Below are 23,410 nucleotides of genomic sequence, written 5' to 3'. Positions count from 1 at the left end.
GGCCCCTAACCCAGACCCCTCTCCATTCTGCACTGGGGGCACTCTCGGCAGAGGAGGGGCTTGAGGCCCCCTCAGTGCTCTGCCGTAGCATGGGCACAAACCTGGGCCCAGCCCCCACCACCCTGCCCACCCACATCCACCTGGAGGCTGAGCATGGGGGCTCTGCACCCTGAAAAGCTGAGGCTTGAGGCAGCTTTGACCCTCTGGGCTCTCTTTAGAGGAGGCCACAGCCAAGGGGCCTCCACCTCCATCCCTCACCCCTCTGCCATCAATGTGGGGCCATCGCTGTGGTCCCCATATTTTCTTTCCCAGCCCACAGCCCCCAATTTAGGATTTTTGGACTAAGTCTATCACTATTGAGGAAAAGACAGAGGAAAAAAAGAGAAAAATGTAAACATCTTTGTCTAATTGCAGATGAAAGACAAAGGCAGTCTGACTTTCTGTTATTAATTAGCAAAAAGCCGTGCTAATTAGTTAGCACGAGCATAGTTCATGCTTCTCTTTGAATGCAATTGATATCACAGGGAGGGACATCTCGGGCTGGGTGATCGGTGTCTACCCCCACTAATTGGATATGGCCAGCACGGCTGCAGAAACAAGCATCTTGATTATAACTGTAAAAGACCCGCTAACATTTTATGTACTTCAGGGAGAGAGAGCTGGAGATTTATTTTCTGATTTGAGAGAAATTATACCCCTCACAACTCTGTGTAATTAAACAGTCGTCTTCCTCCATTCCCATCTTCTGTAATGGTTCTTTTTCCTGCTTCTTCTGCTCCTTCCAGCCCAGGGAGCCCCATGTGGGTCTGCTTGCAAGAGCTGGGAAGAGCCCATTGTTGTTGTCATTGGGTGCCGTCAAGTCAATTCTGACTTATAGCCGGCCCATGTGACATAGTAGAAATGCCCCATGCCTTTGAATTTTGGTGTTGGCGAAGAATATTGAATACACCATGGACTGCCAGAAGAATGAACAAACTGTCTTGGAAGAAGTACAGCCAGAATGCTCCTTAAAGTGAGGATACCCAGACTTTGTCTCATTTACTTTGGCCATGTTATCAGGGGGTACCAGTTCCTAGAGAAGGACATCATGCTTGTCAAAGTAGAGGGTCAAAACAAAAGAGGAAGATCCTCAACGAGATGGATTGGCACAGTGGCTGCAACAGTGGGCTCAAGCATAGCAACAACTGTGAGGATGGTGTAAAGACCGGGCAGTGTTTTGTGCTGTTGTCCTGTCCATAGGGTCACTATGAGTCAGACTCGACGGCATCTAACAACAGTAACAGTCTTTATGGGAACAGATTGCCAGGTCTTTCTCCCTCAGAGCTACTGGGTGGGTTGGAACCACCAACCTTTTGGTTAGCAGCTGAGTGCTTAACTGTTGCACCACTAGAGCTCCTTGGAAAGAGCCAGGGGGAGGTCTGGGCAAGGCCGCAGGTAGCCACTCACCCATGGGCCCTTCTATCTCTGTCTCCTCACTGCCCTGATTTTTAGGGCCTGCCCCGCACTGGTTGCTGACAGATGGGCTCTTGCACCCTGGGAGTGACCCCACCGGGCAGGCCTGATCATCCTAGTGGGAGAGGGGTGGAGTGTCAAGCAGTCGCCCTGGGTATCCCCAGAGGAGGGACGTGCGTGGGCACTGTCCTCACCCTGAGTGGGCTTTACAGGGTCAGACAAGCCCACGTGCAAGCTGTCTGTAAACCCTGCTAAGGGCTGCGCGGTCGAGGGTGGGCATCGCTGACATGTGTGCCATCATGGCGGCGAAGATGGAAGACATGAAGTCAGACAGAAGCACAGCTAGGATACAAATTCAGGGCATGGGCTCCAGGGAAATGCTCTCTATCAGCTCTGGGGGAGGGCCCTTGTCTCAGCTTCTGTGGCCCTGGTGCTCCTGAGTTCCTTGCAGTTGCTCATATGTGCTTCTGTCGTCCCCTGTTAGTGCTCCTCGGGTCTGTGTCTAATCTGCTCTTTTATAACTCACAGTGGGTCTGTGTCTAATCTGCTCTTTTATAACTCACAGTGATTAGGCTTAGAACAGACTCTACACCAGTACGGCCTCATTAACATAACAAAGAAAACCCTATTCCCGAATGGGGTCACATCCACAAGTATGGGGTCAGAATTCCCACACATCTTTTGCGGGGACACAATTCAGTCCATGACGACTGTTAACCACCGTGCCCTTCTAGAAGCCTGGTGTTTAGGCAACACTGAAGTGCCCCTGTTACCTCTTACAATCATCCATCCCCTTATTCTCATGGGAGCCTTGAACGGTGTTGTCATTGTCTCAACTTCACAGACGAGGATACTAGACTGCAGTGAAATGAGCAGTCCAGAGCTAGGCCATCAGTAGAAAAGGACAGCTGGACCAGCCTCGCCAGGGCAGCTGACCCACAACCCAGCCTGGCCTCAGACCCCCGTCTTCCCAGCAGTGGACGGCCTTGGTTCCCCTGCCCATTACAGCCACCCACTGCTCTCTGCAAACCTTGGCTTCCCAGATGGCAAGGCCTAGGGGGCAGCTCTCTGAGCTGTGGGATGTTGGTAGAATGGCTCAGTGAGGCATATTTTGTACATTTCCAGAGCCTTACAGCATGCCCGATGTCTGAGATGGCTTGACCTTTTTATGATTTTCTATTTCAGAATTTTCTTTTCCACAAGTTGGAATCAACTTGGCAGCAACTGTTTTTTTTTCCTTTCACAATTTTCTTAGATATTGTCAGGTTTTCTGTTCCATTTCCAGATAAGCGTTAGAACAGCTTGTCAAGTTTCATACAGAAATCCTATTGGGATTGTCGTGCATTTACAGGCAAATACAGGAAGCGTGAAATCACTCACTGTGGGTTCTTCCCTTCAGAGTCACAGGCTGTGTCTCATGTTCTCGGCTCTTCCTTCTTTAATGGCCTGCCCTAAAGTCTGACCATTTCCTTCTAGGAGGTCATGCACATGTCGTGTTGGGTTTACTCCTGGGTGTCTTATTTCTGTTATTGCACGTTGCTTTTTTACTGAGCTGCTGTCTCCACATTTACCAGGTGACATGTGGGACCCTTTTTGGGGTTGGGAAGGCGATAAGGAGAAGGTAGACACGTGAGACTTGGAAAAGTGAAAACCCCAGTGGATCCCCACCCAAAAAAAAAAAAAAAACTCACATGAAATAAAAGTCTATAATAGCTACTAAAAAAGAATTTATCTTTATGGAAATCATTCCATATAGGGAAAAAATATAGACAGCAAACCTTCTTACCCTCATTCCAGTTCTTCCAAGTACGAAATGTTTGTGTATCACTTAAAAATTCTGAAATCTGCAGTGGTCCTTGCTGGTAGCTATGTCTCAGCTTCTGGTGTCTCATTGTTCAGGCATTAGGTGCTTTTGCCACTTGTTGTATTGTTAGGAGCCCTGGTGGTGAAATGATGAAGCACTCGGCTGCTAACCAAAAGGTCGGCAGTTTTAGCTCCCCCAGCGGCTGTGTAAGAGAAAGACCTGGCGATCTGCCCCCTAAAAGGTTACAGCCTGGAAACTCCTGTGGAGCAGTTCTACTCTGTCACATGGGATCACCATAGTTGGAATAGATTCAACAACCACACAACAACAACAATATTGTTAAGACTTAAAATCTTGTGGCCAGCGCTGTTAGGCCTCACTCCCCTGAGTGTTCACCAGGTACCCGATTGCTTGTTGTCCTTGGTCAGATGCTGACCCGGAGGTGGTCCTGCCTGTGCTTGTCCTCCAGGGTCTCGGGGCCTTCCTGGCTCTCTGAAACCAGTGTCCACTCTGCCATTTTCTTTCTCTGAACAGATGCCCTGTCGGGGCCCGTGTCCATTGGGGGGCAATTCTGACCTTGGCAAATTTTACTCCCTCCTCCACCACCTCCTCTCTTTGGCAACTTGATGGTAGAAGCTGAACTTTTCCTGAGTTGTCTGTGACCAGGAAGCACGAGAACCTGCCTTATCTGTGATCCAGGGCTCCAAGGACCTCTACCCCACAGTGCTGAGACACAAGAGTTCTTCACAGTAACACTCAGCCAGCTGATGCTGAGTCGACTCCAACTCGTGGCAACCCCACATGTGTCAGAGTAGAACTGGGCTCCATAAGGTTTTCAGTGGCTGACTTTTTGGAAGTAGACCACCAGGCCTTTCTTCAGAGGTGCTGTTGGGTAGACCTGAACCTCCAACTTTTTGGTTGGCAGCCAAGCACATTAACACCCAGGGCCTCCACAGTGACGTTGTTGTTGTGTGCCAGTAAGTCGATTCCGACTCGTAGCAATCCCATGTGATGAAGTAGAACCTGCCCCATAAAAAAAAAAAAATTTTTTTATAGAGCCTCCTAATCTTTACTTGGATCCATAATCAATGCCCAGCAGTCACAACATCAAAGGATGTATCGCATTGGGCAAATCTGCTACAAAAGACCTCTTTGAAGTGTTAAAAAACAAAGATGTCACTTTGAGAGCTAAGGTGCTCCTGACCCAAGCCATGGTGTTTTCAATTTACTCATATGCATGGGAAAGCTAGACAGTGAATAAGGGAGACAGAAGAAGAATCGAAGCCTTTGAATTGTGGTATTGGCAAAGAATATTGAATATACTATGGACTGGCAGAAGAATGAAAAAATCTGTCTTGGAGGAAGTACAGCCAGAATGCTCCTTGAAAGCGTGCATGGCAAGACTTCATTTCACACACTTTGGACATGTTGTCCGGAGAGACCAGTTCCTGCTTGGTAAAGTAGAGGGTCATCGAAAGAGAGGAAGACCCTCAACGAGATGGATTGACACAGTGGCTGCAACAACGGACTCAAACATAGCAACGATTGTGAGGATGGTGCAGGACTCGGCAGTGTTTCATTCAGTTGTGCATAGGATTGTTAGGTGCCCAACTTCACGGCACCTAACAACAACAACAATCTTTATGGGTGTAGATCACCAGGTCTTTTCTCCTGCAGAGCCACTGGTGGGTTGAAACCGTTGACCTTTTGGTTAGCAGCTGAACATGTTAATGGTGTGCACCACCCGGAGACTCCACAGTAACATTAGGGAACCACAGTTGGACTCAACAGGTCCGTGCAGGATTGGGCTGATTTGGGCTGGTATGGAAAGATCTTTCAAATTAATCAGGGATTCCTCAGCCAGTACCCAGGGTGGGCGTCAGGAGCCCAGAAAGCCCTGACCCTGTGTTCAGATGTCTGGTGTATACATGCATTTTTCTGGAGAGGGCTGGCTGCTTTCATGGAGTTCTCAAAGGGTTCCTCAAACCCCTGCCCTCCAAGAACATTGCCAACTGCTCTTCTAGGGGAGGCAGCCCAAGTGACCCCGTTGAAATCCCTGACCCTATTGGAAGCAAACGTGCATAGACCCCACATACCAGGCCCCAGACACATGACTCCTTTCGAGTTGAAGTAGGGAGACGGGCTTGAGTGACAGAGCCTGTGATGAGGTCAGTGGGGCCTCCTTGGCCCCCGCCCTGGACCCATACTGTTGATCCACCTGGACTACCTTCAGCTTTGTTCTATTTTCTCAGAATGTGAGCTAGCCAAGAGACTCAGTTTCTTCCACAGGCCTGCCTCTTGGGGCTCGCTGTCCTCTGTTGCCTTAGAGCTCAAGCAATTTGCTCCCACGCACCTGTCACCTGCCATTTGGCTGACCTGGACAACCTCTCTTGATCCTAGCAGCGATGGTGCCATTCCCCCAGAGACCTGTTTCTTCCAGCTCTTCAGCTGCCTGCTCCCTGGAGTCGCAACCAGGGGATTTGTTTGGAGGCTCTTTCTGGACAAATGTGTCATTTAGGAACCTCTCCAGGGTGGAAATTCCGGCAAGGACTCACTCTGAGCTGGTGTAATGTTGGGTTCCTCCGTGAATGCCTGGGCGCCCAGGTGGCTGCCCTCAACTCCATTTCCATTCAGGGTAGGAGTCCATTTAGGACCTCTCCCACCCTCACTGTGTTGCAGACACCTCCTCGGGGCGTGGGGCCTGAGCCAAGCAAAGAGGTGGCCAACCAGGAGCTCAGGTTCTGACCCACCACCATCTCTTCTCTGGGAGGCCTGAGATGTCTGCAGATTGGGCTCCAAGGTGGTGGTCACAGCACCATGAGAGTTAAGGGGGCACGGTGAAGCATCGTCCTCCCTGTAGTGCTTGGCAGAGGCCCCATTCGTTAGGATTGCTGGGGGAGGGGCCGGTTATCCAACTCTTCTGCTTGTTATTACTTTGTCAAATTAGGGGATGCCCCTGGGATCAAACCGTACATCCTCTCAAATTAAACCCCAGTTCCTGGTCTCTATTTAAAGGTTATGCTGTACCAGCAAGTGAGCACAAGCACCATTAGCATTAAAGCTTCATGAAGCCTGGGAGCTGTGTGGGGGCTCTGGCGGTGGGCCTCCTCACCAAGAGGGGCAGGCCTTGTTGGCAGAGGGACCTGGCAGTTCTGAGCCTTGCTCTTGGGCAGCTCTCCAAGGAAGCCACGTCCTCCAGGCTGCACTCCAGGGTGGGTTTCTGTTTCATCCATGAGCTTCTCAGTGGGCTGGCTGTGTCACTATGATTCAGGGCCACCACCCCCTGGGTCTCTGGACTCCTTGCTCCCCTCCCAGGAAGACAGCCTATGACCCCCAGCTAAGATGGAGAAGTCATTTCTATCTTGGCCAGGTTTATAGTTCTTTTGAGATTGATTGACCTCTAGCCAGCTGAATCAGGAAACGAGAGAGAAGACACAAATCACCAGTATTAGAGAGAGGTGACAGTAACACCTGTTATTTTTCTCTTTTTGATCATTGCCATTCTAGTGGGCGTGCAGTGGTGTCTCGTTTTGGTTTTGATTTGCATTTTCCTAATGACTAATGATGTTGAGCATCTTTTCATGTTCTTGTTGGGTATTTGTATATCCTCTGTGGAGAAATGTCTGTTCAAGTAGTTTGCCCATCTTGTAATTAGGTGTTTTTTTGTTGTCAAATTGAAAGACTTCTTTATATATTCTAGATACTAGATCCTTATCAGATGGACAATCTGCAATTATTTTCTCCCATTCTGAGGGTTGTCTTTTCACTCTCTTGATAGTGTCCTTTGAAACACAAAAGTTTATAATTTTGATGAAATCAAATTTATCTGTGTTTTCTGTTGTTGCTTTTGGTGTTGTGTCTAAGAGTCCATCACCTAATCCAAGGTCATGAAGATTTATGCCTGTGTTTCTTCTAAGAGTTTTATGTTTTAGCTCTTACATTTAGGTCTTTGAACCATTTTGAGTTAAATTTTGTATATGGCGTGAGGTAAGGTTCCAACTTCATTCCTTTGCATATGACTATCCAATTGTCCCAGCATCATTTGCTGAAGAGACTATTCATTCCCCCATCGAATGGTCGTGGCTCCCTTATGGAAAACCAATTGATGGGTTCATTTCTGGACTTCTGATTCTATCTGATGGGTCTATATATCTATCCTTATGCCAATACCACACTGTCTTGATTACCGTAACTTGGTAATAAGTTTTGAAGTTGAGAATTATGAGTCCTCCAACTTTGCTCTTCTTTTTCAGGATTGTTCTGGCTAATTGGGGTCCCTTGAAATCCCATGGGAATTTTAGAATCAGCTTTTCCAGTTCTGCAACAAAACCTATTAGAATTTTTGTTTGGGTTGCTCAGTTCCACATCAATCATTTAGGCTAGTATTGCCATCTTAACAATATTGTCTTCCAATCCATGAACATGGGATGTCTGTCCATTTATTTAGGTCTTCTTGAATTTCTTTCAGCCATGTTTTATAGTTTTCAGTATACAAATCTTTTGCCTCCTTGGCTAACTTCATTCCTAAGCATTTTTTTCTTTCTTATGCCGTTGGAAATGGAATTGTTTTCCAGGGGTGCACAGTCAGTCTGCAGGATCAGCAGCCACTTTCTCCATGACAGGAACACAGGGTGATGTGGCCACACTCATCTGGGATGTGCCTGGTGTGGGGGATATGCTGTGCAGAGTTAGGCAGCTGGGTGGCAAGGCCGCCGAGAGCGTGCACGCAGTAAGAAGGCCTGTCCAGAACACGGTACCCAGGGCCGTAGAAACACCAGGACTTCTCTTCTCAGCGGTGTCATGGGGCACCTTGTTGCTTTGGAGTCATCCGTGGCACATGGACTTGGAGGAATCAATGAACAGAAGCAAAGCCTACCTCCCAGTTTTGGTGCTGTGGGTTCCAAGTGGCTTCAGCTGTCTGTGGCAGGGAAAAGAGCAGTTGGCTCCTCATCCCTGAGGCTTGTGACTACACCGGGGGCCCTGGTGACCTGTCTATGCCCAGGCCCTGTGGTGTGACTGGGCTGCCTGGGCAGATTCTCCCCAAGGGTTGGGACGAGAGCCTCGTCTGTGGCCTGCATGTAAATCGGGCATAGGTTTTCCCCTCCTTCAGGGGAAGCCCTCAGTAGGACCGACAGTGCTTTGTTGTATCATATCTCAGCTTATTGAGGGAATTCTCAGTTCTCTGTGAACATTTCATTACTTCTGAAGGCTGCTGGTATTCTAAGAAGTGGCTTTGAGGCATGGTGCTGCCTCGGGTGGTAGTCACCATGGAGGCCCCTTTCTCGTCTCTGCCCCCTCCCACCCACACTAAGGTGGCCCTTCCCCTGCCTCCCTTCTCTGCTCGTTTGCAGGGGAGGTGATGAGGAGCAGGAGTCTGACTGTGAAGACTCAGCCATAGGGCGGTGGTTTAGCCTGGGTCAGTGGTGAGCAGGCTTGGTCCACAGGCCAAACCTGGCCCATTGCTGCCATCGTTGTGAATAAAGTTTTATCAGCACACCCCCGTGCACATTTGTTAGCATGCAGCTGTAGCTGTGTTCGCACTGCAACAGTGGGGACCGTGTGCCCTGAAAAGTCTAAAGGACTTGCTGTCTAGCCCTCTGTGGAAAGGCCTTCTGACCCCAGTCTCAGTGGTTTTTGAAGCCTGCCCTGTCTTCACTCCTGGGCTTGATCACACCTGGAGAAGCCTGGACTCTGAACATCTGGAACCAGGCCCAGGGCCCTGCTGCCCCTCGACTGTGTCCCCATAGCCTGTGTTCTTTCCTCTGTCTGTTGCCATCAGAGCCAGGCTGGACCATACCTTCAGGGTGGGGACACTCCTTCTCCTTCCTACACAGCTACAGAGGGACTAGGGGCAGGAGTCAGCCCTGCAAGGTGACACCGCAGCTGGGCATCCAGCCTTGGCCAGCCCCAGCCCCTGCAGATAAGGGGCATAAAGAGACAGCAGAAAGGGCAGGGACAAGGAGCCCTGGAAGTCTGTTCCAGTTCCAGCCCAGACTTTGGGAGGCGATCTGCCCTTTCCTGGCCTCTCTTCTCCCTCCAATCCCGTGCAGTAAGAAGGGCAGTGGAGACATGGCAGCTGACCTGCGGGGAGCCCCAGACTGATCTGCTGGGAGGCTCTAGAGCACCCCCACACCCAGTGTGTGATACAGCCAAGCAGTGACCATGGGCCGGCAAGGCCAGCAGCACCCGCATTGGAAGGGAAGGTGCTGGAGCAGCCAGCCTCTTCTCCCAGGCTGTAGTTCATTCAGAGCAGACACTGCTGGTAATTATGCCTCTTAATTTAGGAGAGTGAGCCAGAGAAAGGAATATAAATTTGTGTATTAACTTCAGAGGCTGGAAATGGGCAGAGTGAACCCTCTCTCTAGGAGATTAAATTTGGAAATGAAACAGAGAGGTGTCCATGCTAAATTTGTAGAACGGCTCTGTCCTCAGCAGGGCGGAGAGCCCTGTCACCAAGTGTGCCTACTCCAGGGGCTTTGTGGGTGCTGGGTGTGACTTCCCACACACTCACATCACGGGTGTGTGTGCACTCGTGTGTGACCCAGCCTCTGGGGTTGAGATGGTCCCCGAGAAAACCACTGTGCTCTGAGTCCCTTTTGCTGGGAAGTGCATTTGTCCTCAGGTGGGTTATAGAACGGGGCTTGTGTGGTTTTAAGCCGTTTAGTGAGACCTCTTCAAAAATGCGATCCAATTAGTCCTTGTGTTCTTTTTTCTATACCAGCTGTAAATACAGATTTTTCTCAGTGAAATATGAAATAGGTAGTTCTTGGTTGCAATATTAATGCATTTCCAAATTTCTCTTCACTTCTTCTGGTGCCAACTAATAGCAAGGTGGATTAGTTTACGCTGGCAAAAAGGGAGCTGGTAACAAACACCTCTGCTCCTGGCTCAGACCCAGGACCTTGGCCAGCTTGCGGGGAGTGGGATGGGGGCCCAGAGGACACAGTCCATGGAAGGGAAGATGAGGCCCGCAGAGCGGACGAGACAGCCTCAGCCACATTAAGTTAGAGGCACCACCAGGTCTGTATTAGATGTGGGGTGTTTGGGAAGATGAGGGGGTGAGAGTATGTGTTTAGGGGTGAGAGTGAGGACATGAGAGGCAGGTGCTTGTATACATGTGTTGGTAAGAGTGTGTATTGAGCACCTACTGTATACCATGCACTGGGCTGAACGTTCTAATACAGGTGTTCTAATACGATGCTTTGACCTAGAGTGTAGATGGTGGTGTCCCCATTCCACAAATGGGGAAACTGAGGCAGCCCAGGCTTGGGCTCCCAGCACCCCTTCACCAGCACCTCCACACTCAGTATCTTCATGGAATGCTCCCTGCCGCCAGCTTGCCATGGCCAAGTTCTCAGCGCGAGAGGGAGGAGAAGGAGGTGGGGGGCTGATGCACGTGGGTGGCAGGGGACAGGGTGGGTGGGCTTTTGTGTGTGCGTTTGAAGCTGTTCACGGAGTTACCCGTGGCAGCTTCCTCATCTGTCATCCTCCAGCAGCCAAGATCTGTCTAAGCCTGACTGGGTTTACCTCCTTTGAGAATCGATGTGTTTGAGCCATTCCTCAAATTGAGTGACTAGCAGGTAAACACAATTCTGGGTCTTGTGTTTTCTCTCTGGAGTTCTGTTCCCGGCCTCACCACCAGCCCTGTGCTGGGGTCTCCCTGCCCTGTGCTCCCTGGCCCTGCCCAGTATATCCCCCCAGGGCTTACCTAGCCCTCCCCCCTCTGCCCTGTGCCAGGATCTCCCTCCTTCATGGCCCCTGGCCCTGCCCAGAATACCCCTCCAGGGGAGTCAGCTGTGCACCCATCCTCATCATCATCACCCACACACTCCTGTGCCCCTGCCCAACTGTGGAGAGTACCCACCATATGCCGAGTGGGAGTCAGGGACTAAACTGAATAAGGTGCAGCCTTGGCCTTCAAGCAGTCCCAGGCCGGTGGGAAAGAGATGTCCTGTGCATGAACGATGACATCACAGGGTGCGCTGTCATGTACACACACCGTGCGTATGCAGGAATCGGGTAGGCACGGTGCCACAAAGACCTGGGGGGGTTCACACAGCAAGCACGGGGGAGGGGTGTTGGGGAGGTCTGGTGAGGGAGGGGGCACGTGGGGGCATAGGGGAACTCTGATGGGGGAGATGGAATCTGACGACCTGGTAGGTGAAGGGACATGTGGGGGTCACTGGGGAGGTCTGATGGGGGAGGTGGCGTGTGGGGGGCATTGGGGAGGCCTGCTGGGGGTGGTGGCACATGAAGGGCTGATAGGAGAGGTAGCACATGAGGGTGTCAGGGGGGCCTGGTGGGGAAGGGGACACATGGGGGGTGTCGAGGAGGTCTGATGGGGGAGGTGGCATGTGGGGGTATAGGGGAGGTCTGATGGAGGTGGCACACAGGGGGAGTTCGGGAAGTCTGATGTGGGAGGGGGCATGTGGGGATGTTGGGGAGATCTGATGAGGAAAGTGGCAAGTGGGGGGTGTAGGGAAGGTTTGATGGGGCAGGCAGCATGTGGAGGGCATTGGGGAAGCTTGATGAGGGAGGTGGCACCTGGAGGTCTTATGGGGTGGTGGCACATGGCGGGGGGCATTAGGGAGATTTGATGGGGGAGGTGGAACCTAGAGGTCTGATGGAGAAGGTGGCATGTGGGGATATTGGGGAAGTCTGATGGAGGAGGTGTCACATGGGGGCTTTGGGGAAGTCTGATGAAGGAGGGGGCACATGGGGGGCATTGGGGAGGCCTAATGGGAGAGGTGGCATGTGGGGGCATTGGGGAGGCTTGATGGGGGAGGTGGCACGTGGGGGCGTTGGAGAGGCCTGATGGGGAAAGTGGCACGTGGGGGAGTTGGGGAGGCCTGATGGGGGAGGTGGCACGTGGGGGCATTTGGGAGGCCTGATGGGCAAGGTGGCCTTGGAGTTTGACCTGCCAGATGGATGGGAATTGGGGTACAAGTGGAAAGAGGATCTATAAACATTTACAGTGTTCCTGCTTTTTTCCAGCCACTGTCCTGGGCTGGGGACTGGAGGGTACACGAGAGGGAATGAGCCCCCAAGAAGAAGGGTCAGGGAGCTCACAGGCCAGAGGCCACTGAGAAGTCAAGGGCAGAGGGAGGAGTGGGCCCAGGAGAATGAAGCTGCCATGTGTATTAGTTATGATGCCAAGGTTACAAGTCAGAATAAAAGAGCCTGATTTGTGCTTTGAACATTATGGCCTAAGTCAGCGTTTCTCCCTTCTTCCCTGGAAACCATCCAAAAATGACAAGAGGCATGAAAACCAAAACAGCAAACAAATTCTGGAATCTTAGATGCATACCTAAAACCCAGACCCCACTTGGGAGGAAGCTGGCCCCAGCATGGAGGTCGGGGCTGGGGAAGGGAGGTACACACAGGAAGACACTGAGACGGGGTGCCACAGAAGCTAGAAACCTCTCCTCACCACGGGGCACTGGGATCCCCGTGTTTGCATCAGTGGGAGCCTGGGGTGTGGCAGCAGCGGCAGCAGTGGGTCCCTGGCTCTCTCTAGTTAGACATCAGAAGAGGCAGAGGTGAGTATGAATCCTGCACAGAAGTCATGTCTGCAGGCAGCAGCCTATCTCCAACAGCAGATGGTTATGCTCTTACGGGAAAGCTCACCGCATCCTGCCTGTTGCTAGAGGGAAGCAGTAAAGGGTGATTGAACTTCTACCCAGAGCCATCTAGATTTAAAATGAAACAGAACTTCCAGCCCTGAGAGGGCCAGTTCTTTCCTCAGTGTGAAGATCGTCCTCACAAGGCTGGTGTGGATAAAACTCCTCCTCAGCAATGAGTCCAGAGAGGCTACATCAGGAGATTGTAGAAGAACAAAAGCAGAGAAGTGAGAAGGACAAATGGCAGGGACCATTTCACAGGAAAAATTGATGGTGAGCAGATGGAAATCATATCCGAACCTTTGGCCAGGAAATAAGAGGTGGCGAGACCCCAGGGGAGCTGAGCCATGGCCATCAGCCCCCAGGGCAGGAAAGGAAGGTAGACAGGGACACAGGCAGAGGGGAGGCCTGGGTACGCCTGTCGAAGGACCAGCTGCCAGCATTTCATCTACGGATTGGTGGACTAAGACTCTGGTGGAAATTAGGGAGACAAAACAATGGAAATGCTATGTCCTGGTGTTGTAGGATTTGTATATTTAATAAAAAGTGGGAAGAGAGAAGGCATAAGAATGTTGGTTTTTTCATCATTAATAGCTAGAGAATAAAATATACCATTTAAAGATAACACCAAGTAGTAAAAGTATATATAACTGTATAAAGGTAGGTGATAAGAAAGATAATATATTTAACTAGTCAACATTGGAAATAGAATAGATACTGTCTGAAGAAATAACTTGTCCTACTCTGGTGGCTTGTGTTACTGTGACACTGGAAACTATGCCACTGGTATTTCAAATACCAACAGGGTCACCCATGGAGGACAGGTTTTAGTGGAGCTTCCAGACTAAAATAGACTAGGAAGAAAGGCCTGGTGATGTGCTTCTGAAAATGAGGAAATGAAAACCTTGTGGATCACAACAGAATATTTTCTGACTTACGCACATCGTCATGAGGGATCAGTCTGTGGAGGAAGACATCATGTTTGGTGAAGTAGAGGGTGGCGAGGGTAAGGGAGACCCTCAGTGAGATGGACTGGCACAATAGCCACAACAATGGACTTGAACATGCTGGCAACCTTGAGGATGATGCAGGACCAGGTAGCGTTTGTTCTGTTGTCCAAAAGGTCGCCATGAGCCGGAGTTGACACGATGGCAGCTAACAACAACAAAGAATAGAAAAGCATAGGTTTTACATAAAGCTAAGAGTTATAAAAGTAACCACTAGACCAAAACATACAAACCTTTCTAAATATACAAGAGAACTACCTGCAAAAAAAAGCAAACAAAACAAAAAGGCCACATAATGAGATAGTTTCAAGCAATAAAGCAGAAAGCAAAATATAGTAGAACAGGAATAAATCCCAACATGTAGCAAAATATAAATAAGCTAAATTCTCCTGTTAAAAGGAAAAGACTTTCTGACTGAGTTACAAAGCAAAACCAAAGAAGTTGGAAAACGTAGGATGCAAAGGCACAGCCGAGGCGATTGTGAACTTAAGAAGCAGAGGCTGTAATCTCGATTGCAGCTGAGTTGAGTTCAAGCCAAAAAGCATGACAGACGACAAAGAAAGGTACTTTTCAATACTAAAGGTGCTGTTTAGAATGCGTGAATATGATGATGAATACGTGTATACGAAATGGCAGTTCATCAACATTCAGCAACGCCACAGTGAGGAAGAGATGCCAGGGAAATTGTCAAGCAAGGCAGTCGTAGCATAGTTTATTTCACTTACTCTCCATGGCATGTCAAGTCGACAAAGAATACATTATAGAAAAAATAGAAGTTCTCTTTTATATGTATTCATCCCTTAACCCAGAAACTAGACCACACCCTCTTTTTTAAAAGGGCTCATAGAATAGAAAATGTTCACAAAAATTAATTACATACTGGGTAATAAGAAAAATCGTTATAAATTCAAATAGGTAGAACCAGTGCAGACAACGTTCTCTGATTACGATGTGATGAAATTTGAAATTAAGAACAAAACCAGAAGGGGCGGGGGACAACTCCTAACTCTTAAAAATTTAAACAATCAACCAACCAATCAAAAAAAAAAAAAAAAAAAACTTGAATAATCCTGACTCAAAAAAGAAATGCAGTTTAAAAATGTAGAAAATAATTGTAATGGAGACACATCTATAGGAAACATCTACAAGAGTGCCCAGAAGAAAATTCGTGGGTTTAAATATTTATATTACTGAACAAGAAAGAATGAATAATATGGGTTAAACACCCAGCTCAAGAAGACAGAAAAGGAAAAGAAAATAAAAGTGAGCAAAGTGGAAGGTAGGAATTTGTAAAGATCCAGGCAGAAGTTAATAAGAAAGTGAAAAATGGTAGAAAAAATAATTAAACCTGAATGCCTGTTCTCTGAAATAAAACGAGTAAAACATAGGAATTATTCACAATTCTAGTAAAAAAAAAAGAAAAAAATAGAAAGCAGAAGTACCCCAAATAAGAAGTAAGGGTGATTATGTTGGGGTTTTTGATAGGGAGGGGCACTGTCTTAGGCTGGGTTCTCTAGAGAAGCAAAACCGGTAAAGTGTGTAAATATATATAGTTGTTGTTCTTAGGTGCCATTGAGTCGATTCTAACCCTGTGTACAACAGAACGGAACACTGCCCGGTCCTACGCCATTCTCACAATTGTTATGCTTGAGCCCATTGTTGCAGCCTCTGTGTCAGTCCATCTCGTTGATGGCCTTCCTCTTTTTCACTGACCCGCTTTACCAAGCATGATGTCCTTTTCCAGGGACTGATCCCTCCTAATAACATTTCCAAGCTATGTGACATATAGCATTCTGGTTGTACTTTTTCCAAGACAGATTTGTTCATTCTTTGGGCAGTCCATGGTATATTCAATATTTTTCGCCAACACCACTATTCAGAGGCATCAGTTCTTCTTTAGTCTTCCTTACTCATCGTCCAGCTTTTTCAAGCATATGAGACAATTGAAAACAGCATGGCTTGGGTCAGGCTCACCTTAGTCTTCAAGGTGGCATCTTTGCCTTTCAACACTTTAAGAGGTCTTTTGCAGCAACAGAAATCATTTGATTTCTTGATTTCTGCTTCCATGGTTGTTGATTACAGATCCAGGTAAAATGAAATCCTTGACAACTTCAATCTTTTCTCCGTTTATCATGATGTTGCTTTTTGGTCCAGTTGTGAGGATTTTTGTTTTCTTTATGTTGAGGTGTAATCCATACCAAAGGCTGTGATCTTTGATCTTTATCAGTAAGTGCTTCGAGTTCACTTCACTTTCAGCAAGCAAGATTGTGTCATCTGCATAACACAGGTTGTTACTGAGTTTTCCTCCAATCCTAATGCCCCGTTCTTCTTCATATAGTGCAGCTTCTGAGAGTATTTGCTCAGCATACAGATTGAATAGGTGTTGTGAAAGGATACAACCCTGACATGCACCTTTCCTGACCTTAAACCATGCAGTATCTCCTTGTTCTGTTGAAACGACTGCCTCTTGATATATGTACAGATTCCTCAGGAGCATGACTAAGCGTTCTGCAATTCCCATTCTTTGAAATGTTATCTGTAATTTCTTACGATCCACGTAGTTGAAGCCTTTGCATAGTCAATAAAACATGGTAAAACATCTTTCTGGTATTCTCTGCTTTCAGCCAGGATCCATCTGACATCAGCAATAAATAGAGAGAGAGAGACATTGATATCAAGGAAATGGCTCATGCGGTTGTAGAGGCTGGAACATTCCAAGCCTGTGGATCAGGATAGAGGTTTCTCCTGATTTCACATAGCTGCAGGAGCTGGCAAACCCAAAATCGGCAGGTCAGAGAGCAGAGCTTTTGCTCAGAGACTATGAAGATTGATGAATCCCAAGATTGGCAGGCAAGACTGCAGGTAAGCTGCTAGCTCAGGTCCCAAGAACTGAAGGTCAGACGAACAGAAGCCAGCTGCAGGATCCAGAGCGAGCAAAAGCCCACGAGTCTTGCCAGAAAGTCCACTTACATGTTTGATGCAGGCCACACATCCAAGGAAACTCCTTTCAACTGACTGGCTACTCACAGCAGATCCCTCATGGAGGTGATCACATTGTATCAAATCTCATCATGGAAGTGATCCCAACATCATGCGACTGCCAAGCTACATTATAACTGCCAAAACTACTGAGAATCATGGCCAAGCCAAGGTGACACATAACCTTAACAATCACAGTTATGAAGAGTTTCGGGGGGAGAGGCTGAAGCTTCTCCGTCTTAATCTGAGTAATGGTTGCCCAGGTATGTTGTTGTTGTTGTTGTTGGGTGCCGTTGAGTCAGTTTTGACTCATAGCGACCCTGTAGGGCAGAGTAGAGCTGCCCCATAGGGTTTCCTAGGCTGTAACCTTTAGGGGAGCGAATCGACAGTTCTTTTTCCTGTGGAGCCACTGATGGGTTTGAGTTGCCAACCTTTCGGTTAGCAGCCAAGCGCTTAGCCAAAATGTCATGAAGCTATGCACTTAAGATGACTGTGTGTTATCTCTACGTCAATAATAAAATCAATAGAAACAAAAATTAAAAATTAAATACATTTAAAAGGAATTATGTGACTACGTATCTCAACTCTTTTCAAATGAAACCCTCAATCAAATGGATAATTTTGTAGGAAATTATAATCTATTAATTACTACTTAAGAAGAGAGAGAAATTTTGAGCAGACGGAGTAGTACAGAATAAGTAACGTTGGCACAAAACCACCCATCCTGCCCTCCACCCACAAAAAGGATCAGACAAGGCGTCATGAAAAGGAGCCTATTTCACAGGGAAATTCTACCAGATCTTCAAAATGCAGACACTTTCAACACTGTATAAATGATTCTAGAGCATGGGAAAAGGAGGAAAGGTTCTAGAATGTTCCTCGAAAATGGGCATTACCAGATCTACAAAGATCACACACCTGTGTGTATACATGCCCACATGCACACACATACACCAACTACAGTCATCCTTGTGAACTTCAAGGCTAAGTTGTTAGGAAATGGAATCCCCCAGCACATCAGAACACACCCCTGCAGGTAGGGCTCGTTCTGGGCAGGGATGTCAATGGGAGTTTAGGGTATTATTTATATAATACCTTCTCCATATAGATGATTTTAAAAAAAAGCTTTTGACACAATTCAACTTTCAGTCTTGATTTAAAACCCTTCATAAAAATGAATCTATGGATAATTTCTTAAAATGATTGAATATACCCGTTTCAACCCCAAACTGATGTGCTATATGTAAACAAGAAAATTCTAGCTGCAGTTCCAGGGAAGCCACACAGGGATGCCAGTATTACCATCCTAATATTATTCTGGCGATACAGGTCATCAAAATTGGGCATGGGGGAGAAACCCAAGGTATAAATAGTGAGGAGGTGGAGGAAAATAATAGTTCTTTTCAGATGCTATGCCTGTATACCCAGACAATCGCCTGGAAACTACTGCCATCAATCAGAATTTAGTATTAATTTAACCACCAGTTAGAGATAGAACAGCTGAAAACATCCCATATACAGCAGCAACAACAACGGAAAAGACAAAAAGCTAAAATACCCAAGAATAAATACCTATAGGAAACGTGCAAGGACTGTGTGAAGAACTCACATGCTCTTGGGGGTCATGAAAGAAAGCTCCAACAGACGGAAAGACATACTGAGTTCTTGAGTAGGAGAGTCAGTGTCCTAAAGAGGGTCATTCTCCCAAAGGCTGTCTATAAATTTGACACAGTCCCCATTTTTGAAAAAAAAAGCACGTTTTCGATGGTTGGGGGTGGAATGGGGGTGCAGGGACAATGAAAGCTAAAATTCCGTGGAGTAATAAGCAAGTTCCCAGGAATTTTGACAACTAAGAGTGTTGGGACGTGGGGTGGAGACAGTCCCAGCAGATCTTGAAACACTAACGCCAGTGGATGGACTCTGAAATTGGCACAAGATTTGTCCATATGCTCTTTATATTCGGTCTCTGACTCACGTATCTTCAGGCTAAGTATCTTTCATGACCAAACATCTCAGAGAACCTGGAAGGGACACGATATACCTGGGTCCTGATCAAGAGGGGCGGAGATCTCCCAGGGACCCTTCTGTCTTGCAGCTCTGCTGGTCTCCGCACCCTCCCAGCTGCCAGGGTGCTGCATGGCTGAGACAACGTGCCTCTCAGTTCTAAGTGTGTGGCTCCATTCACAACATCAGCCCAGGTTTAGCTCTCAGCCATTCTGCTTCCTCCAGGCAAGTCTTCTTGACCTGGGGGGTTCAAGCTCCTGGTCAAGCCAGTGGACTCTGTGGTGACCACAAGGCTTGTTTATTTTTAGAGCCCCATCCCCTTATACTTCCAGTTCCCCCTTAGAATCTGGTAGGGTTTACTGAGATAGTTTTTAATGACGAATGACTTCTGTTGGAACAGAATTATTCAAGCATGTTTGCACTAAAGACTCCCTTTCCATTTGACAACCATCCCTGTGGCCATCACTCACGGCCCTGGGGGGTGCGTCCAGATGTTGAATGGTACTTGAGTGCACGCTCCCTGTGCTATTCCTGCTGCAATGAGGTGGCTTCTTCACAGGGAACCCTGTGAGTGGACAGGTGGCCTCCAGCACAGCACGCTGACCATCAGCAAACAGCCAGGGGCGCCGGGCACTGCCCAGCACGTGAGGAGGCCATGGAACATCACCAGAATGTGAAGTCAAGGTGATGGATTGAACACTGCATGTGTACACACACGCGCTCTACAGGCCAGTCACCCTTGCAAACTTCTAGGCTAACTTGCTAGGAAATGGAATCCCCAGCACATCAGAACACACCTTAGCCAGTAGGGCTTGTTCCAGGACTAGGGTGTCCATGCGAGTTTAGAATATTATTTATATAATATCTTTTCCGTATATGATTTATAAAAGGCATTTGACAAAATCCAGCCCTATCTGCAAGGATCAGGAGAAGAGCCCTGGGCCGATGCAGTTGGGTCTGCATCCACACCTCCAGCTCCAGCCCTGGGAGCAGTAGGGAGGGAACTTGGCCGGCAGGTTTGGGTCTGCACCCTACACCCCCTAACCTGCCCCCTTGCACTCCTCTGATCTCTACTTCAACAGATAGTTACCGAGGGCCTGCTGTGGTCCAGGCCCAGGCAGATGACAGACAGACAGACAGACGTATCTGCACTCCCAGGGATTGCAGCCCTGTGCTAGAGAGAGACCAGGCTGGATTGGTGGGCACAGAGACAGAGCTGTAACCACAAACAGGGCGAGGCATATGACGATGAGTACTCACTGGGTGCTGTGAGCACTCATATCAGGTTCACAGGCTCTCAGGGGATGTAGGGTCTCGGGGGTAGTGGAGTGTCAGGGGGACATGAGGTCTCGGGGGATGTGGCATTCTGCTGGGACAGAGGAAGAGGAGGGCAGGGCCTTCCAGGCACAGGGACCTGGAGTGCAGGGCTGAGTGGGCAGGGCAGATCGGGCATGAGTGAGGACCATGGCAGAACATGGCTGCAGCCCAGAATACCAGGAGGGGCTCTGTAACTGGCCGCGGGGTGGCCAGGCTGATGGGTGGCAAACTGCGCAGGTTGGGGGGCTGGTGGTGGACTGAAGACATGACCTCAGAAGGACATTGGGGACCTGTGGGGATGCAGAGCAGGCCTTCCTATGGAGTGGGCCCATGGGTGTGGCTGGAGCCCTGCTCTGCACTAGGGTTCCCCTGCATGACCTCTTGGGCCTTGTTTTCAGAAGTGGGATCCCCAGGGCTCCCCTGCATGACCTTGTGGGCCTCATTTCAAAAGTGAGGTCCCCAGGGCTCCCCTATGTGACCTTATGAGCCTTCTTTCAGAAGTGGGGTCCCTGGGGCTCCCTGTATGACCTCATGGGCCTTGTTTTCAGAAGTGAGGCCTGAGGCTCTAAAGACGTCCATTTTTGAAGTGGGTGAGCTGGTGTGGCTTCGAGCCGTCTCTCCCTGAAGCTCACCCTCCAGCCTACCTCCCCGCATAGCCTCCACTCTCCTCTCCTTTACTGACATTCCTTGGGGGCGCCCAAGTAGGACTGTGGTTGAGGGGCTGGGGTAACCGAGGGCTGGACTGGAAGAGTGGCCAGAACTCCGTTTGAGCCTGCCACCCAACAGAGGTATAATTGCCCCCCTCCCAGGAGGGGGCCGTGTGAGGGCCTTAGACCACAGGACCTCTTTAGAGTGTCTGTTCTCAGGCTGGAGGGGCCCTTTCCAGCCATCAGGAGCCAGTGGGGGCACTGCTTTGTGTCAGCTGGCCTCTGTCCCAGCCTGTGTCTATGCCTGCGGCCTTGTGGCAGCAAGCACCCCCCCCCCCCCGCCGGCCCACATCTGAGCTGACCCTTGTCCCTGTGTCTTCTTGCAGCTGGAGATGGAGCTGAAGCTCTTGAAGTCCCAGGCAGACCCTGCTGACCAGAGCTTCTTGTTCTCCAGGGAGGAAGTAGACACGCTCAGGTATGGCCTCTCAGCCCTGCCTGTCTCTGCACTTCACTCCTTAACCCCTAGGGTCTGTTCAAGCCTCTCTGTCCTGCCTGCTGGGAAGGTTCTTTCTGTTTAAGTAGAATTCCCTCCACTTGGGCTGCTCTGTCCTGTAGAGTCGCTGTGAGTCAGAATCGACTCCACAGCAGTGAGTTTGGGTTCTTTTTTTGTTTGTTTGGGCTGCTCTCTGCAGAAAAGTTTGTCTCCACTGGTCTGGAGTTTCTCAACGTCATTTCCCAGTCCAACAGTGACAGTCTGGTGGGCTCCTTGCCACTCAGAGCAGAGCAGATATCAGCATCACTAGCCTCTGCTGGGAACTGCAGAAGAGACAGCAGGGACCAGCCCCCCCACCTCCCGTGCCATCCGTGGAGGCCGGGAGGAGCTGTGGGTAGGGGTACAGTGGCCAGGTGCAGACCCACCTCCCTCTCAGAAGAGGGTCACACACAAAGCACAACCAGACTGGTTGCATTTCTGTTCGTCATCTACACACCCTCAATCCTCATTTCAGGCGAGCATTTCTTGGTTTTCTCAGGGTGTGTTCACAGTATCTCCTGCCCCTTCCCCATCCCCCCCCCCCAGCACATCAGCCTTCCCCCAAACCCTGACTTTCCGGAGCACCCCAGGCTGGTGATAAAGACAGTTATTGCCATACACAGAGGACGTGGCTTTTGAGCAGGGTGTTGGGGTTGGAATGGACTCTATGGCAATGTGTTTGGATTTTTGTTTTGTTTGTTTTTTATTTTTTGGTAATCATCAATGGCTCCCTGGGTATTGCAAACAATTAATGTGCTCACTGCTAACCAAAAGGTTGGAGGTTTGAGTCCAACCAGAGGCACCTCAGAAGAAAGGCCCAGAAATCTACTTCTGAAAAATGAGCCATTGAAAACCCTGTGGAGCCCAGTTCTACTCTGACACACATGGGGTCAATATGAGTTGGGTTTGACTCGATGGAAGCTGGTTGGGGTTTGTATGTGTGTGTGTGTGTGTGATCACTGGGTCTCGTTGGGCACAGAGGAAGTGTGTCCCATGCAGCTGGGAGCCCCTGCTACATGACAAGGGCGACTCAGCATTCCAGCTTCACTGTGTCCTTCTGAAAGCTGGGGCAGAGTCATCAGGGGACAGATGCCACCCATCTGTCTCCCGTGGTTCAGGGCCACCAGAGGCACAGAGGGCCCTGGAAAGGGTGAGGCAGGGGCTGTTTGCATGAGGGCCAGTGGTGGAGCGCCGTGACATCAGGGAATGAGGCTGGTGACTATGACCAGCTGCTTAAGGGCCTGGGTGCTGCCTGGAACCATGGGACCTTGGTCCTGTGGGCACAGGGGGCTGCAGCTGCTCAGAGGCAGTTGGGATAGAGGTGGGCACTTCCTCCCTCCTCCCTGAAGCTTGTGTGGCCAAGCCCTTCATCCTCCAGGTGTATCTGCCCAGACCCAGGCTGTGGAGCTGGGCTCACACACAGCTCTCCCACTGTGCCCAGCAGAGCTGCTGCTTGGCTTCCTCTCCCAGGGAGGGATTCTTTCTGCCGGGCCTGACTCCCGGTGACCCCATGTGACAGAGTAGAACTGCTGCATTGTTTCCTAGTCTGTAATCTTTAAGGAAGCAGATATTGCCAGACTTTTTTTTCTGCAGTGCTGCAGGTGGATTTGAACCTCCAGCCTTTAAGTTAGTAACCGAGTCAAGCTGTTCTGCCACCCGGGGACTTCCTCTGTGTCTACAGCCTTTAATTCTGCTGCTAACAGAGCATGCCCTCGGGCTGGTGTCGACCGAACACTGTCTAGGTTCAATTTGTTTTTAGTTTTGTTTGGATTTATATTTTAAAATTTTTTAAAGGCTTTCGTGTTGGTGTTGTTTACATCAGAGCTTCTTGTCCCTGCCACCCTGTTTTGGAAAGCAGCTGTGGAGAGTGCCTTTGTGTCTAATTAATAGAAGTTGGGCCAACGTCTGCTTACGATGCGTCGCTGGGAACAGCAGTGGCTGCCTCAGCCTTGCCCTCCCACCAGCAGTGTAGGAGAGGCACGCAGGGAGGCTGGGCCTGCTGCAGAGACTGGCCGGCCTCCCGGCATCGGGCGCCTGCCCCACTTGGA

The 23,410-nt window shown here is 49.2% G+C and overlaps 1 protein-coding gene across 8 annotated transcripts in view; it reads left to right on the top strand.

Annotated features, from left to right (window-relative positions):
• MAD1L1 (mitotic arrest deficient 1 like 1) overlaps positions 1-23,410 on the top strand; it is a 492,384-nt gene that overhangs the window by 259,660 nt on the left and 209,314 nt on the right. For all 8 annotated transcript variants that reach the window (XM_064295955.1, XM_064295956.1, XM_064295957.1 and 5 more), the window contains one exon: positions 21,217-21,305. In XM_064295955.1, the coding sequence (XP_064152025.1) occupies positions 21,217-21,305 (89 nt within the window). The remainder of the gene's footprint in view (positions 1-21,216; positions 21,306-23,410) is intronic.

This window comes from Loxodonta africana, chromosome 12 (genome assembly GCF_030014295.1).
Source record: "Loxodonta africana isolate mLoxAfr1 chromosome 12, mLoxAfr1.hap2, whole genome shotgun sequence".
Classification (NCBI taxonomy): Eukaryota; Metazoa; Chordata; class Mammalia; order Proboscidea; family Elephantidae; genus Loxodonta; species Loxodonta africana.
The sequence above is the reverse complement of the archived record's forward strand: the minus strand, read 5'-3'. Positions and strand labels throughout refer to the sequence as shown.